We start from the raw sequence: 12,655 nt of genomic DNA, 5'->3' as shown, positions 1-12,655 counted from the left end.
AAGCTCTTCAGTACTTCTTACTATCTCTGAACAGTCGAGCAAATGTAAGCTGAACTAGAAATTTTATTATTAATTGCATTAACTCCACTTTAGTGAGGTTACATATACGATGAATCGGTTTAAGCTTGTTTAAATTACTACTTTATAAATTAGAAAAGTATTTAACACAATTATAAGTTTCTCTCTGTGTATAGAATGAAATGAACCTGAGAAGTTGTAGAAGAAAAAAATTAAGCACATCAACGTTATCCGATTTTAAAAACAGTGCCCTATTTACATAATTGAATTTCCATGAAACTTTTTCGATAATTATATTTTTTGATTGAATGAAATGGTCTGTAATGCCCTGTACATAATAGCACTTTCGCTTTCAAATGGCAACTAATGAAACAGAAAGTATACCATGCGGAAGACTGGGCAGAAATACTTTTTCAGTGCTAAGCCTAAAATAGTAACTGCATACCACATCACCGTTTAGTATTGTAGGATGGTTCATACATCCATCGCCTGTGCACGTTATACAGTAACCATGTGTCTAGAGATCACGTGGTTATTTGCCAGAAACTTTCGTTCATCATATTTAGAAAGATGATCTCACATTCACGCTGGTGTGGGGACCAAGAGTAAATACATCTCATTGAAGCAAATTCCTCGAATACGTCGGCTGCAATCACCTCTAATAACAATTATTACAGCATGATTCCACAACAATTGTCAAGTAATTATTCCGTGTTGATGAAAAAGAAAAGATTCATTTGTCGGACAGATCACCACATTGACCTCAATTGGAAACAGAGTCATTTATGGTATTCTGTCATTACGATTTAATTATATACGACACTAGAAAGTATTTACTTATTGAATAACGTGGGCGCAGAGGTCAAGGGATCTGTGAGGGCCGTGTGGCATCACGCCCAGCTATAGAGATGATCTCCATTCCATGCGCACTGTAACCAGTGCATACCATTTCACGATTTTCCAATAGTCGGTTAGCTTTCAGTAGACGTTTAATCAGAACGGCATGCTGACCTTCGACGTTGCCGCATCCATGTCGTTCCCGTCGTTTACCGCGCTAGACGCACGTATTGTTAGTCTCGAATGAGGTTTGAAGGTGATCGGGTGTGAGCTCGTGCGCAAGGGATTGTGAATATTTGCAGTGACAGAAAACTATAGTTAGTTTATGTGTTCAACATTTATTATTTAATTTGTTATGAACAATTTTTACTGGGATATTTAGGTAATTTTAAACACTTGGTTGCAACTCAAGGTAAAATGGGTCATTGTTTTTCGGTATGTTCGAAATTTCGTGCTGTGTTTCACCTGGACCGGGAGCACCTGCAATTAAATCCTTTATGCGAAAGACCGGACTGTATGCCGAAGCCACCTTCGCAGGCGCAGTTCACGCCAGGTGAGTTTTAGTACTACCTATGACAGTTTTCAGTGATTATTTCAAGTCGCAATTGCGCTTCAGAGTCGTATATGATTATGCTTCGGTAATATAATTTGCATTTTGTTTTATATGTAATATATGTAGATTGCAGATGTATTATGGAAATGAAGTGAATCACGGATGCATGTAGGTATTTAGGTTTTATATATTATAATAACTTCATTTCAATCATGAAAATATCTACTGAAAAAAATCAAGCCAATAACAAGCAATAAAAAAATTAATTTTTTTTCAAATAATCAGCTTATCTGTAATCTGCAAAGTATAATCCAAGCAACATCAATACAGAGTCAGAATATTGTGATAAGACGTGTAATGTTTACATTTGAACCAATTTACCTTTCCAAATTCCAATCTTCGAAAGTCAATCTCTAAATCGAATTTCGAAAACCTTGGATGCATTACCGGCTGAACCTTGCACGCATTATCGTCTTTTCGTTTGTTAGGTGTCTGAAGTACAGCTTGTCTATTCGGCTGAGTCATAGGTGAAATAAAGCATCATGGATAACTTTAAATTACGAATATGACGTTGAAAACAACTCACGATTCTCTCATTATTGCATCGCTCGTTGGGACGCAAATTTTTTCGTATAGCTCAAATTTTTTCAGTAAATTAAGATCACGCGTTAAAAATGCCTGAATAGAAGAATAGCAAACCTACAAGTCGTAATACAGTATAGCACTAACTCTTTATAAAACATCGATTAAAAATACATTCACTGACGTAGTTTTCAATATACAAAGAATATTAAGATTTCTTCTCATAACTGACCTGGTATATATGTATATATATATTCGGATAAGCCGCAAATATCGATGTTTACAGGTAGGGATTCTTTTTTTTTTATATGACATCACGGTCTGTGATGCATATTACGATTTACGTAAACCGAATAGACAAGCTGTACGAATCATTCAGAAGTTGCGAAAATCAAACGATCATTGGCGTTATCGTTGAAAAAAACTAAACGTGAATTGAAACTGTATTTCGGTAATGTGTTTTATGAATTCAATGATTACGGATCAAAGTAAAATGAATAATATACGCTTATGAATAAATTGAAATGCAATCATAAGCAAGTAAGATCTGTTGGATTTCTAACACGCGGGACGATTCACCAAGGTAATGTGAGTTTCTTTTATTGGAATAGCAATGTTTGCTGCAAAGCCTATTTAATTTTAGATTCTTAATATCATGGAAACATGTACGAATTTCAGGACATCGATTAAGGTCTCAAGAACACCATAGTTTATTGCGAATAAAGGATAATCTAGATTGTACTGTTCAAGACGAATTCTGAGTCTGGGTTCCAAATGTTAAATTATGACATCTTTCACGTAACGAATGAAAGAAAAAATAGTTTTATTGGATAAAGTTCGCTTTTGTAGAAACCACAACAATATTTCGGGTCTTAAGAAAAATTACCTATTTTCTTGAAAATTGTTGCAAATAACAATTGCACAAACATCAGTTTTACATCTAAATCACTTTTTTTCAAAAATCATAATCAATAATAAACTACAAATGTAAAAGTATTGATTAAACAAGTTCAAAAATGAATACTTTTCGTACTTCTATATTTGTACGGACTTTCTCGTATCAAATTTCAAGACTTATTTATTAACGCAAAAAAGACAAAAGCTAACTTTTTAAGTAAGCAATGAAGATCTTGGTTATTATTCGATGTGTATAATTAAAATTTATTTATTTTAATATAAACTCAAAAAAAAAATTTCTTCGACTTGTGTTACAAGAAATAAAATTGTACATATCGGAAAACGTAGACAAGTAGAAATATTTGGATGCTGGGGTTATAAATGTGGTATAATATAGTCAAAGATTATGTTTAGGCGATACTGAGCAATGCATAACGTCTTATCGTCACTGCGGAGTCAGAAGTCTGCTAAAGATGTATTATTTGATGAAAATTCTTTTAAAAATTGTGATTCATGATGCCATAATACTCAATAGTATACCAACTCAATGTTGAAAATAGACATACTAAATGTAAATATTGTTTCAATCGACTTCGAATTTGTGATAGTGCAGCTGCTCTTTCTCATGAGCCCGCCACTGAATTCATAGTTATTTAGAGATTTTATTTAAAGTTGAAATTATACTTCACCTGATCTAGCTGTCATTTTGTTTAGGGTATACTAGCATTTGGTACGAACGGAGCGCTGAAAATCAGCATAGAGCTGAAATAAGACTATGAGCGTATTTATTATCTGCACTCTTAAAACAAAAATATGATACATAGTTGATTTTCACGTAGTTGAAAATTGATAGGAAATTCACCTTTATTTATAGTCCTATGAATCGTACTATTGCCAACGTTCCAATAATAGTTTGATAATCTCGGTAACAATATGCGCGAATGGTGAAAAAATAAAAAAAAAAACCGTCTTAAAGAGAGCTTTAGATTACCATACATATTGTTGTACTCGAAACTGTCGATATATAGTATGATAAACTATCTCCGGGGGGATAATTGTATCTAGGTAAAAAAATTCTAAAACGTAAACAAATTTGCCAATTTACCATGGTAACATCATAATGGAAATATAAGAACAACTTAGGTATTGCCAGTTTCTCTCGTGAAATCGAGAAAGAACCCCGAGCCCTAAGATCTCTCGGCAAGTAGGTATCCGTCATGAAGTCGGACCTCGTTGTTTCGTGTAGTGATATCGAAACATCATTTTAAGAGCTTCACACTTGGCGGGCACATTTAGTTTGTATTTTATATTAGAATGATTATACTTATTTATGTTGTGTATGATCCCATGCGATAATGACGTCTTTAAGATCGAATACAATCAATTTTGCACGAAATGAATGGTTGTTTAATATTACTAACGTATAGAATTGAAATGGTTTTATTCTGCCACTTGCAGCTTATTGTTAGATTCATACTGTCTAAAATTCATGAATCGCATTGAGTCTATTGATCAGTTAGCTTCGAACACATTATCATAATGTTAATTTTGGACTGAATAGATGCGTTTCATCAATTCTTTCTGTTGTTTGATTTGCCGTTGATTGCAGTAGAAATATCGGTGCATGCGAGAGTACGTACGTGCTGGCATGACGGCGCCTTGGGGGCGCTTACACTTCAGCACTTCCGTACACTGGCGCGCAACGATATTCAGTAAATGCATACCCGCAAGTGAATTCAGACGAAGTGAGTAAAAATTGACAAATTTTGTAGCAAACAAGTAAGGACAAAACTTTGGATAGGCAAATTGTGCGAATTAGAACTTTTGTTGCTTATGCCATGTGAAGTATTGATGCATTTTGCTTTCACGCATCGAGCTTTTGTAAATAAATACTGTTTCACGCTGTAAGAATACCTACAATCAAGATCGGCGGTCGCGGATCGCACAAAATTCATAAAAAAAAAAAAAGCGCGCGACCCGACCACATTATCTGTTAGCGCGATGAGAAGCGTTCTAACCTCCCTGACAAAAATTTTCACGCCCAATAAACACACGATAGTATATGATACGTCAAATATACGTAAGGGTGGTTTAATTCAAGTATAAGTAGAAATGATAGACGTTCAGAAATCTACGTTGTATGTACTGATAAGTATTATACGGCAGCGATGAACGTTTAGACCACGTATTGAGAACTTCGTCTGTTTATTATACGTCTAGCAATGAACAACTTGATGACGTATAAAAATAAATTTCAACATCCGTATATGTAGCAGTTGTATCGACTTGTCGCCTCTTATCGTTTTCTTTCGACCACGATCATCGTTTTATTAACTTTAATAATAAACATTTAGAGTGGTGGCTGCAACAACGTATATCACTAGTCGATAATATGTATTTTGTATACCTGACACCTACGACTATAGTATAAAATAACGATAGTGTTGAAACATTCACCAATCCACGTCTTATAAATTAATGTATCATCAGGGCAGCAGAGAATGTTGTTAAAGCGGTTCAGGGTACCGCCGTTTCATTAAACGTTTAAAAATTAGCAACCTCATTTAGAATAAATGAAAGTTTTAAGATCCGTATATCTAACTGTATCCGTATATTCTACCGTTTAATTTCGACCATGATTATTGTTTTATCAACTCTACTGATCAACGTTCAGAGTAGTGGTTGCAAAAAAGTATATTACTAGTCGATAATACGTATGACTTTCAAACGTTAATTCTACATCCTACCATCATGCAAGTAGGGATGTCCATTTTTGTGAGTATGGAAGCGTAACATAGTTGCTCTGGAAATCATGTAGTAACTTCCGCTTTAACGATTTAGTGAAATATACGCTGCTTTATCTTACAATAGACAATGTGGACTTTACTTCATGCCTTAAGTAAACTTGTGAATCTGCTCAAATTGTGCGTGTGTAAACTTTATACAAAATTCTTAATAGTATCAGATTTCAATGATGCCCAAAGCATTGCCATGTTAAGTTTCGAATGAGTGATAAAATTTTCAATTTCAGACAATGGCACTGTAAATTTCATAAATATCTGACAATTTACTAAATTTGGACAATAAATGCTCTTGTAAATTCATTTGAAATTGTATTGTGAGTGCGAATTCTGAAATTATAATCTTATTAATGAGTTTTTAATAACTGTATTATTTGTTATGCCTGTGTAGACCGTACATTGTATTGTGAATCAAATAAAGTCATGGTTTTCCACAGAGTAGTTTGGCGTAGTAGGTAGGGTGTCCGACCAGTAATCTAAACATTGCGAGTGAATGGGGTTCGAACCCAGGATAGTGCGAAATAATGCGATAGGTTTTAAACTAATCGATCTAAAATGCGTTTCCATCGATGTGAGTACCGATAAGTTGTTGAAATAGTGTCCGCGTTCACGAAAAATCATTAACATCAATTCTCCAAGGATTTGCGATCTATTTTTTTTCATGTCACAATTTTAATATACATTTGCGATGAAAAACCTTGCTGTAGTACGTATTAAAACAGGTTGACAAAGGTAAAAAAATAATTTTCACCTACCATCATCCAGTGATAGTCTTGAAGTTCATGTGATACGTATAAGACACGTATCCCATATACATTAACAACCGGGTTACTATTATACGTAAATCGGAGTGACGTACTTAAAACGTATAAATATGACTGATATTTTACTCATACAAATATCCGTCTCAAAACCCTACTGACAATACCTATTAAAATCGGTTAATAAACGTCAAAAATAACGTTTACTTGATGAAAGTTTTCTAAACTTATGGTTTATACTCTTTTTCAACGTTTATCATACTATCGTGTGTTTATTGGGCGCATATTTTTCCCCTCTTATGATGAAATTTCTACGTCTAACAACTTTTGTAGGTTTTTAGATTTTTGGAGCTTTCAATTGAGCCTTATATTAATATGGTCGATGTACGGATAGACGAAATATACCACCTGTCATATTTCCAACATCGTCGAAATTGTCAGTTCAGTCTGGAATTTTCGTTTTTTTCAGACCGCAACTTTTTGGTGTATCTAGATATATAATCAGTGATAACTACGGTTGTACATCTTGTATAATTGATACATGAAGTCGTAAAATGCTATCATTTGTAACGCTAATTTCCGCTACCCTCAGATGAGGACTTACCGTTGACACTGTGACGCGATTCTTCAATTACTGTGAATTACTAAACTATAACAAAATCATGTACGTTGGGCGCCAGACGTTTTCGCGTCGAATTTCAAACAGCAATACGAAACAAATCAAAAAATGAATAGAAAACCCGTTATATGGCTGACTAGGCTCAGGTACTCACACGAACTGGTAGAGTGGCGGTATTCAAGGTAGCTAACGATAATTAAGGAATTGAAGAAATAAAGGATAAACTAAAGATAGTGAAAATCAACAGTCAATTATCAATTAGTCGATTAGCCTTACACATTCGAATCAGTGAAGTTAGGTTACACAAATTAGCAAGGATCACTAAGTCAGCAAAAATGGGTTACCAGATTTTCGGCAGAATAAAATCAAGACGGTAGATTTAAACAAAAGACGATAGTTAACAGAGAGAACTAAGCGTAGGTCGGAAGAAGCGATATAATGCAAAGATTTATTTGAAACTACACTACTACTACACTACACTACACTTTGAATGAATTGTTATTCGTAGTAACGCGAATTATTATTCTGTTAATTTGAAGCGAGAGTAAGAACCTTATTGTAAATTGATAGATAACAAAGTGATGATAGCTCGGGAGATAGTAACATAAGAGTAAGACAGACTTTACCATGGACTTTGACTAATAAGAAAGATTGACATTAATTTATAATTTACGAAATCGGTAGCTTAGACAAGAGAATAGGAATGACCGTAAAATACGAGAGACAATCTACGAGAGGGTTATTCGTAGGCGATTGAATTAATGATATACCATATTTAGAAATTCGAGAAGTTTCACAAAGAAATCTTGAAATATAAATTTCGAGGAAATGTAAATTATGAGTGAGTGAGAAATTCAGAGAAGAGTTTGCAAAATAAGGAAGTACACTAATTGTAAGTACTCCTTATTATAAAAAAATCACGGGTAATACGCAGTACTTAAATTGACAAAGAATTACGGTATGGCAGAGACATACAAAGATAACAATAGCAAGTAACAACAATAAAGAGTTGCCAATAGCAATAGAAGAGTACGATAGTATTGAGCGGCTTAATCTACGTTTGAGTATACTCCAAGGAATTTACGATACAATAGGCACAATATCGAATAAAATATAATAAGCGGAGGTGGTACAAGAAATAAAATATAATAAGCGCTCCTAGCACAGAAAATTAAGAAAAGGAGAATAAAGTTTATATAGCTTAAGATACGGTAGAAATTTACAGAGGCAGACTAACAGAAAGGCTATTGCCGGATAAGAATAGTGATTTGGCCCACTCAACCTTTTGGGATGATTATGGTTTTATTATGTCGACACAGTCAAAATGAATTCCACCATTTTTGCTCTAAAGTTGTGAATTAACGAGTTATTTCAGAAAAACGAAAAAATTGAACTTTAAATCAAGATGGCGGCGAACGTAATGGCGGGATATTCCCGAAAATCGAAATTTAGACTTCCAACCACTCCCCCCCCCCCCCCCCAAGTTTAAAAAAAAAATCGCTTCCCCTAATTATGTATTTCCATTTAAGGCTATTTTTATGTCTACCTCGACTGGACTACAGTGGTATGTAGGTATATGTAGGGTGCGCTGGCTTCTAGAAGTAGCGTACAAGTCACGTATCACACCCTAGTGTATGTATAAACTAGCAAAAGTTCAATTTACATAATTGACTATCCTTATAGAATGTGCATACGACAAGTTTTTATTAATCGAAGAAAGTTGGAATTAGTAACTGTTGGTGAGTGTTATTATGTAATTGATTAATATACACAACTTATTCAACGTTGTTGTATCAATCCGAAGACTCCTCATTCTAGTACTTGCTATTACTTTTATTCAAAACTTTTGACATTACAGAAAATGTTAGATGGTCCGAGCCAAGCTAAAAAACCAGAAAATTCAAGATGAGAAATTCATTAAATGTCAAGCCCCAATAAGAACACGATTGTTGATTGAACGTAGAAAAATTCACACAACCAAGCGCTTACAACGGATCAGACCCAACCGTTTAATAAATCGAAAAATGTCCGCCTGGTAGACGATAATTTTTACGTATGTCCAGAATGTTTTAAATACGTGGAAAATAGTCGTTGAATTCGCATATACTCACCACGAGGGAATAAACGAGTACAATATACGGATATTCGTGACATCCATGTATTCGTATGTAAGACGCAAAAGAAAAACGTTTAAAATTTGACATATGCGTCGACGGTGAAATTTTGCCACATCTATACGTTTAAAATGTCACAGATGAATTCGTTGAATAAACTGAAAAATTTCCGCTCGGCATACGTGAAACTAAACGTATTATCAACACGTGTCATATACGCGGTGTATGGTCGTACAAATTATGACCATTTACTTCAAGGAATATACGATTGGAGTACATTTACATAGAGTATTTATTTCGTGTACATATTCGTTTACTAGATGTCGTGGAGATGCCCCACGTTGGAAAAACTCTAAGGTTGAACCGTTGAATAGATCGAAAAGTATCGGCGAAATATGCTGCAATAACAACGTTTTCCCCGAATGTTTTAAATACGATGCGGATATTTGTAGAATTCACGTACATTCATCAGAAGATTGGTAATATATACAGATATGATGTTATTTATACATAGTTATAATCGTATATAAGACGCAGGGAAAACGTATTTAAAATTTGAAGTATGATTCGGTGAAAAATTCCGCGTATCTATACGTTTAAAATATTAGGTTAGAATAATCGAAGCTTGGGTGATCTGAGTAAGGTAAGTATTATGTATTGATCTTTTAAAACGATGAATTACAGATATAACAGGAATAGGTGATTCGTAACAATGCATCATATCTTAAATGCTGAAAAGAGTACAAAATATCATACTATAATATATTACACTGTATCGGAAAATTGTATTTTTTTTTCTTAATTCAAGGAGCAAAGATTGTTTGAAATGACGAAAAAGAAATGTTGTCAAAGTTTGAGCTCTCAATATTAATATTTGAAGGTGCATCATTGTAATTTTCCATTTCCCACTTGAATAACATAGGAAATTTTTTTTTTAAGCTTAGAATTTTATAACTTGTCAACGCATTAGCGTTCTGATAAGTCCAGAACATAATTTTGAATGGAATTGGACGCTCTACAAAGAAAGACCCTTATTATTTTACGATAAATCTACTCTTTCAAAAAGTGATTTACTATCATAAATACCTTAGACACCTTATATAACTTTTGAAAGAGAAGATTCATCATAAAATGACTACGTTTTTGTGGAGCGTTTGATTCACTTCAAAAATACGTTATGTCTCATCAGTACACTAAAGCCTTGACGAGTTATAAGATTCCAAAGTTGAAAAAAAAAATTTCATGTTATGTAAATGGGAAATACAAAATCGCGACGATGCACCTGTAAATATCAATATTGAGTGCTTAAACTTGGACAGCATTCTTTTTTCGTCTTTTGGAACAACATTTGCCATATATATATACACATGTACACACTATATTTCTCTGCTATACTGAAATAAAATACTATATACTTTATAAGATATATAGATTGTGAAACAAAAAAAGAGATGCATTTTACATTTCAAGTACTTAAACATTTGAGAAAAAGATTTTCGAAAGTAACAAAAATAATATAACACAAGAAGTTGACTATTCATATATCACATTCATGTTTGAATCACCGATTAGATTCGTATTACATACAACGCGTTGGATCACCGACTTACGGTTTTGCGAATCATAAAGCTGAGTGAGTTGTTGAAAAACCCTAATATATTATATAAAGCTTAAAACAAAAAACGGTACATTTTACATTTTCGATAGTGATAGCATGTACGGTTATGATAATGTAGTACTTGACCATTTTATAAAAAGATTTCCAAAAGTAGAAAAAAAAACCAAAAAAAAACAACAAACACAAGTAGTTAACTATTGATATATCATATTCAATTTACGCCATTTATATTTTTATTACATACAGAACGCATTGGATCAACGAGTTACATGTGTTATCGCCAATCACAAGGCTAGGTAATTTGTAGACAAACATCATATATCTCGAAGGTTCGAAAAAATATCAAATATGTAATGTACATACCATAGCACATACATTTACATACAATATACATTTTAATAGGGTATCACATGTACGGATATGATAATGTAACACTAAAACGATTCATGAAATGATTTAAAAAATTGAAAAAAAAGTAGAACGCGTATGAGCGCCAGCTATATTTTGATTATATAGATTACCAACACCGTAGTAAAGATTTATCCAAAATAAATATAGAACTGTTTGTCAACATAAAGTAGCATGGTAAAACTTTCTTGGCAAATAGGTATTACGACTGATGCAAGTGCAAAATCGTTTGAGAGCAATAAAGTAGATAAATTAGATACACTTTTGAAAATTGTGTACTTGTTTCGGTGTGGTTGAAAGAAAAACTCAAATTTAATATAAAATAATAGGATGCAAGAAGTGAATCGGACTTACACTTTCAAAGAAGAAATTAAATGTGAAAAATTGTTAGTATTACGAAAAAGTGAGGTACTACGAACAACTCATCTAAACTTAAAAAATATGGGTACGAACAGAGTGCATGTAGCCAAAATTAAAAGAAGAAAAAAATGGTGCCAACAACTAAAACAGTTTCAAAATGGCACGCAAAAAGAAGAACTACAATGAAACGATATAGCGGACTATCTTTTAACGTTTTGTTGCTATACCCTGCGATTGTTGGGTGAATTCGGCGGCAGTGGTAGGGGCGGTGAAGGCGGATGCTGCGTGGGTCCATTCCCGGATTTTTATCCCGCAATTGAATATGTATACCTACTTGTGGCTAGCTTCAACCAGTCTTTTATCGCATTTTGTATAATTAAATCTGAAGATTCGACTGGATTATCTTTACACGCCAATTTTGCAGCCTCTGAAACAAGATGTGAAAAAAAAATTGTTCATTATCTGGTGGCTCAATTATGTGCACTAATAGACATCATTTCTACTCAACGCAGCAGAACCACTCACCATCACAAGTCCAGAGTTAATTATGCCAAAGTGCACGAAAAGGCTTATTCAGTTATCCTTGAATTATTTGTTGAAGAGTGAACAACGGAGATTAAGAATAACAAATGAGTGAAAAGAATCTAAAGCAGTTAGAAAGCATTAAAACAAGCAAAATATTATATACATGTTTCCACCACATCGTGAAAAAAGAAAGCAGCAGCAGCAGCTTACGAAATTTAATTGTAATGAACTGATTAGGTACAGGATTCCGATCGTGAGGAGTTTATACTATTGGAAAGCTGAATTCACCATTTCCCTATTATATGTGTGTGAATGTCTTATTTTTTCAATCTTCTATCTCTAAGCTCTATACAGGACGTATTGTGGAACCGCTGAGTCTACACCATCGATGATTAAAGGTTATTCTTTTTCGATGTCAAAATAGTCATGCTATTATTTAAAATAATCATAAATACTTGTATCAACGTTTACTGAACGTGAGTTGTAAGATAACATTTAAATGAGGATAAAAATCAAAATTCTATTCGAATTGAATTGATTTTCTCAGTATTACTGCTTTGCA

General features: G+C 33.6%; 1 protein-coding gene across 1 annotated transcript in view; it reads left to right on the top strand.

Annotated features, from left to right (window-relative positions):
• Nucleotides 1-1,054: 1,054 nt before the first annotated feature.
• The window catches only part of LOC124178615 (annulin), a 423,181-nt gene continuing 411,580 nt past the window's right edge, over nt 1,055-12,655 (top strand). The window contains exon 1 of the mRNA XM_046562524.1: nt 1,055-1,408. Coding sequence (XP_046418480.1) covers nt 1,273-1,408 — 136 coding nt within the window. The 5' untranslated portion in view covers nt 1,055-1,272. The remainder of the gene's footprint in view (nt 1,409-12,655) is intronic.

Source organism: Neodiprion fabricii, chromosome 1 (assembly GCF_021155785.1).
Source record: "Neodiprion fabricii isolate iyNeoFabr1 chromosome 1, iyNeoFabr1.1, whole genome shotgun sequence".
Classification (NCBI taxonomy): Eukaryota; Metazoa; Arthropoda; class Insecta; order Hymenoptera; family Diprionidae; genus Neodiprion; species Neodiprion fabricii.
The sequence above is the reverse complement of the archived record's forward strand: the minus strand, read 5'-3'. Positions and strand labels throughout refer to the sequence as shown.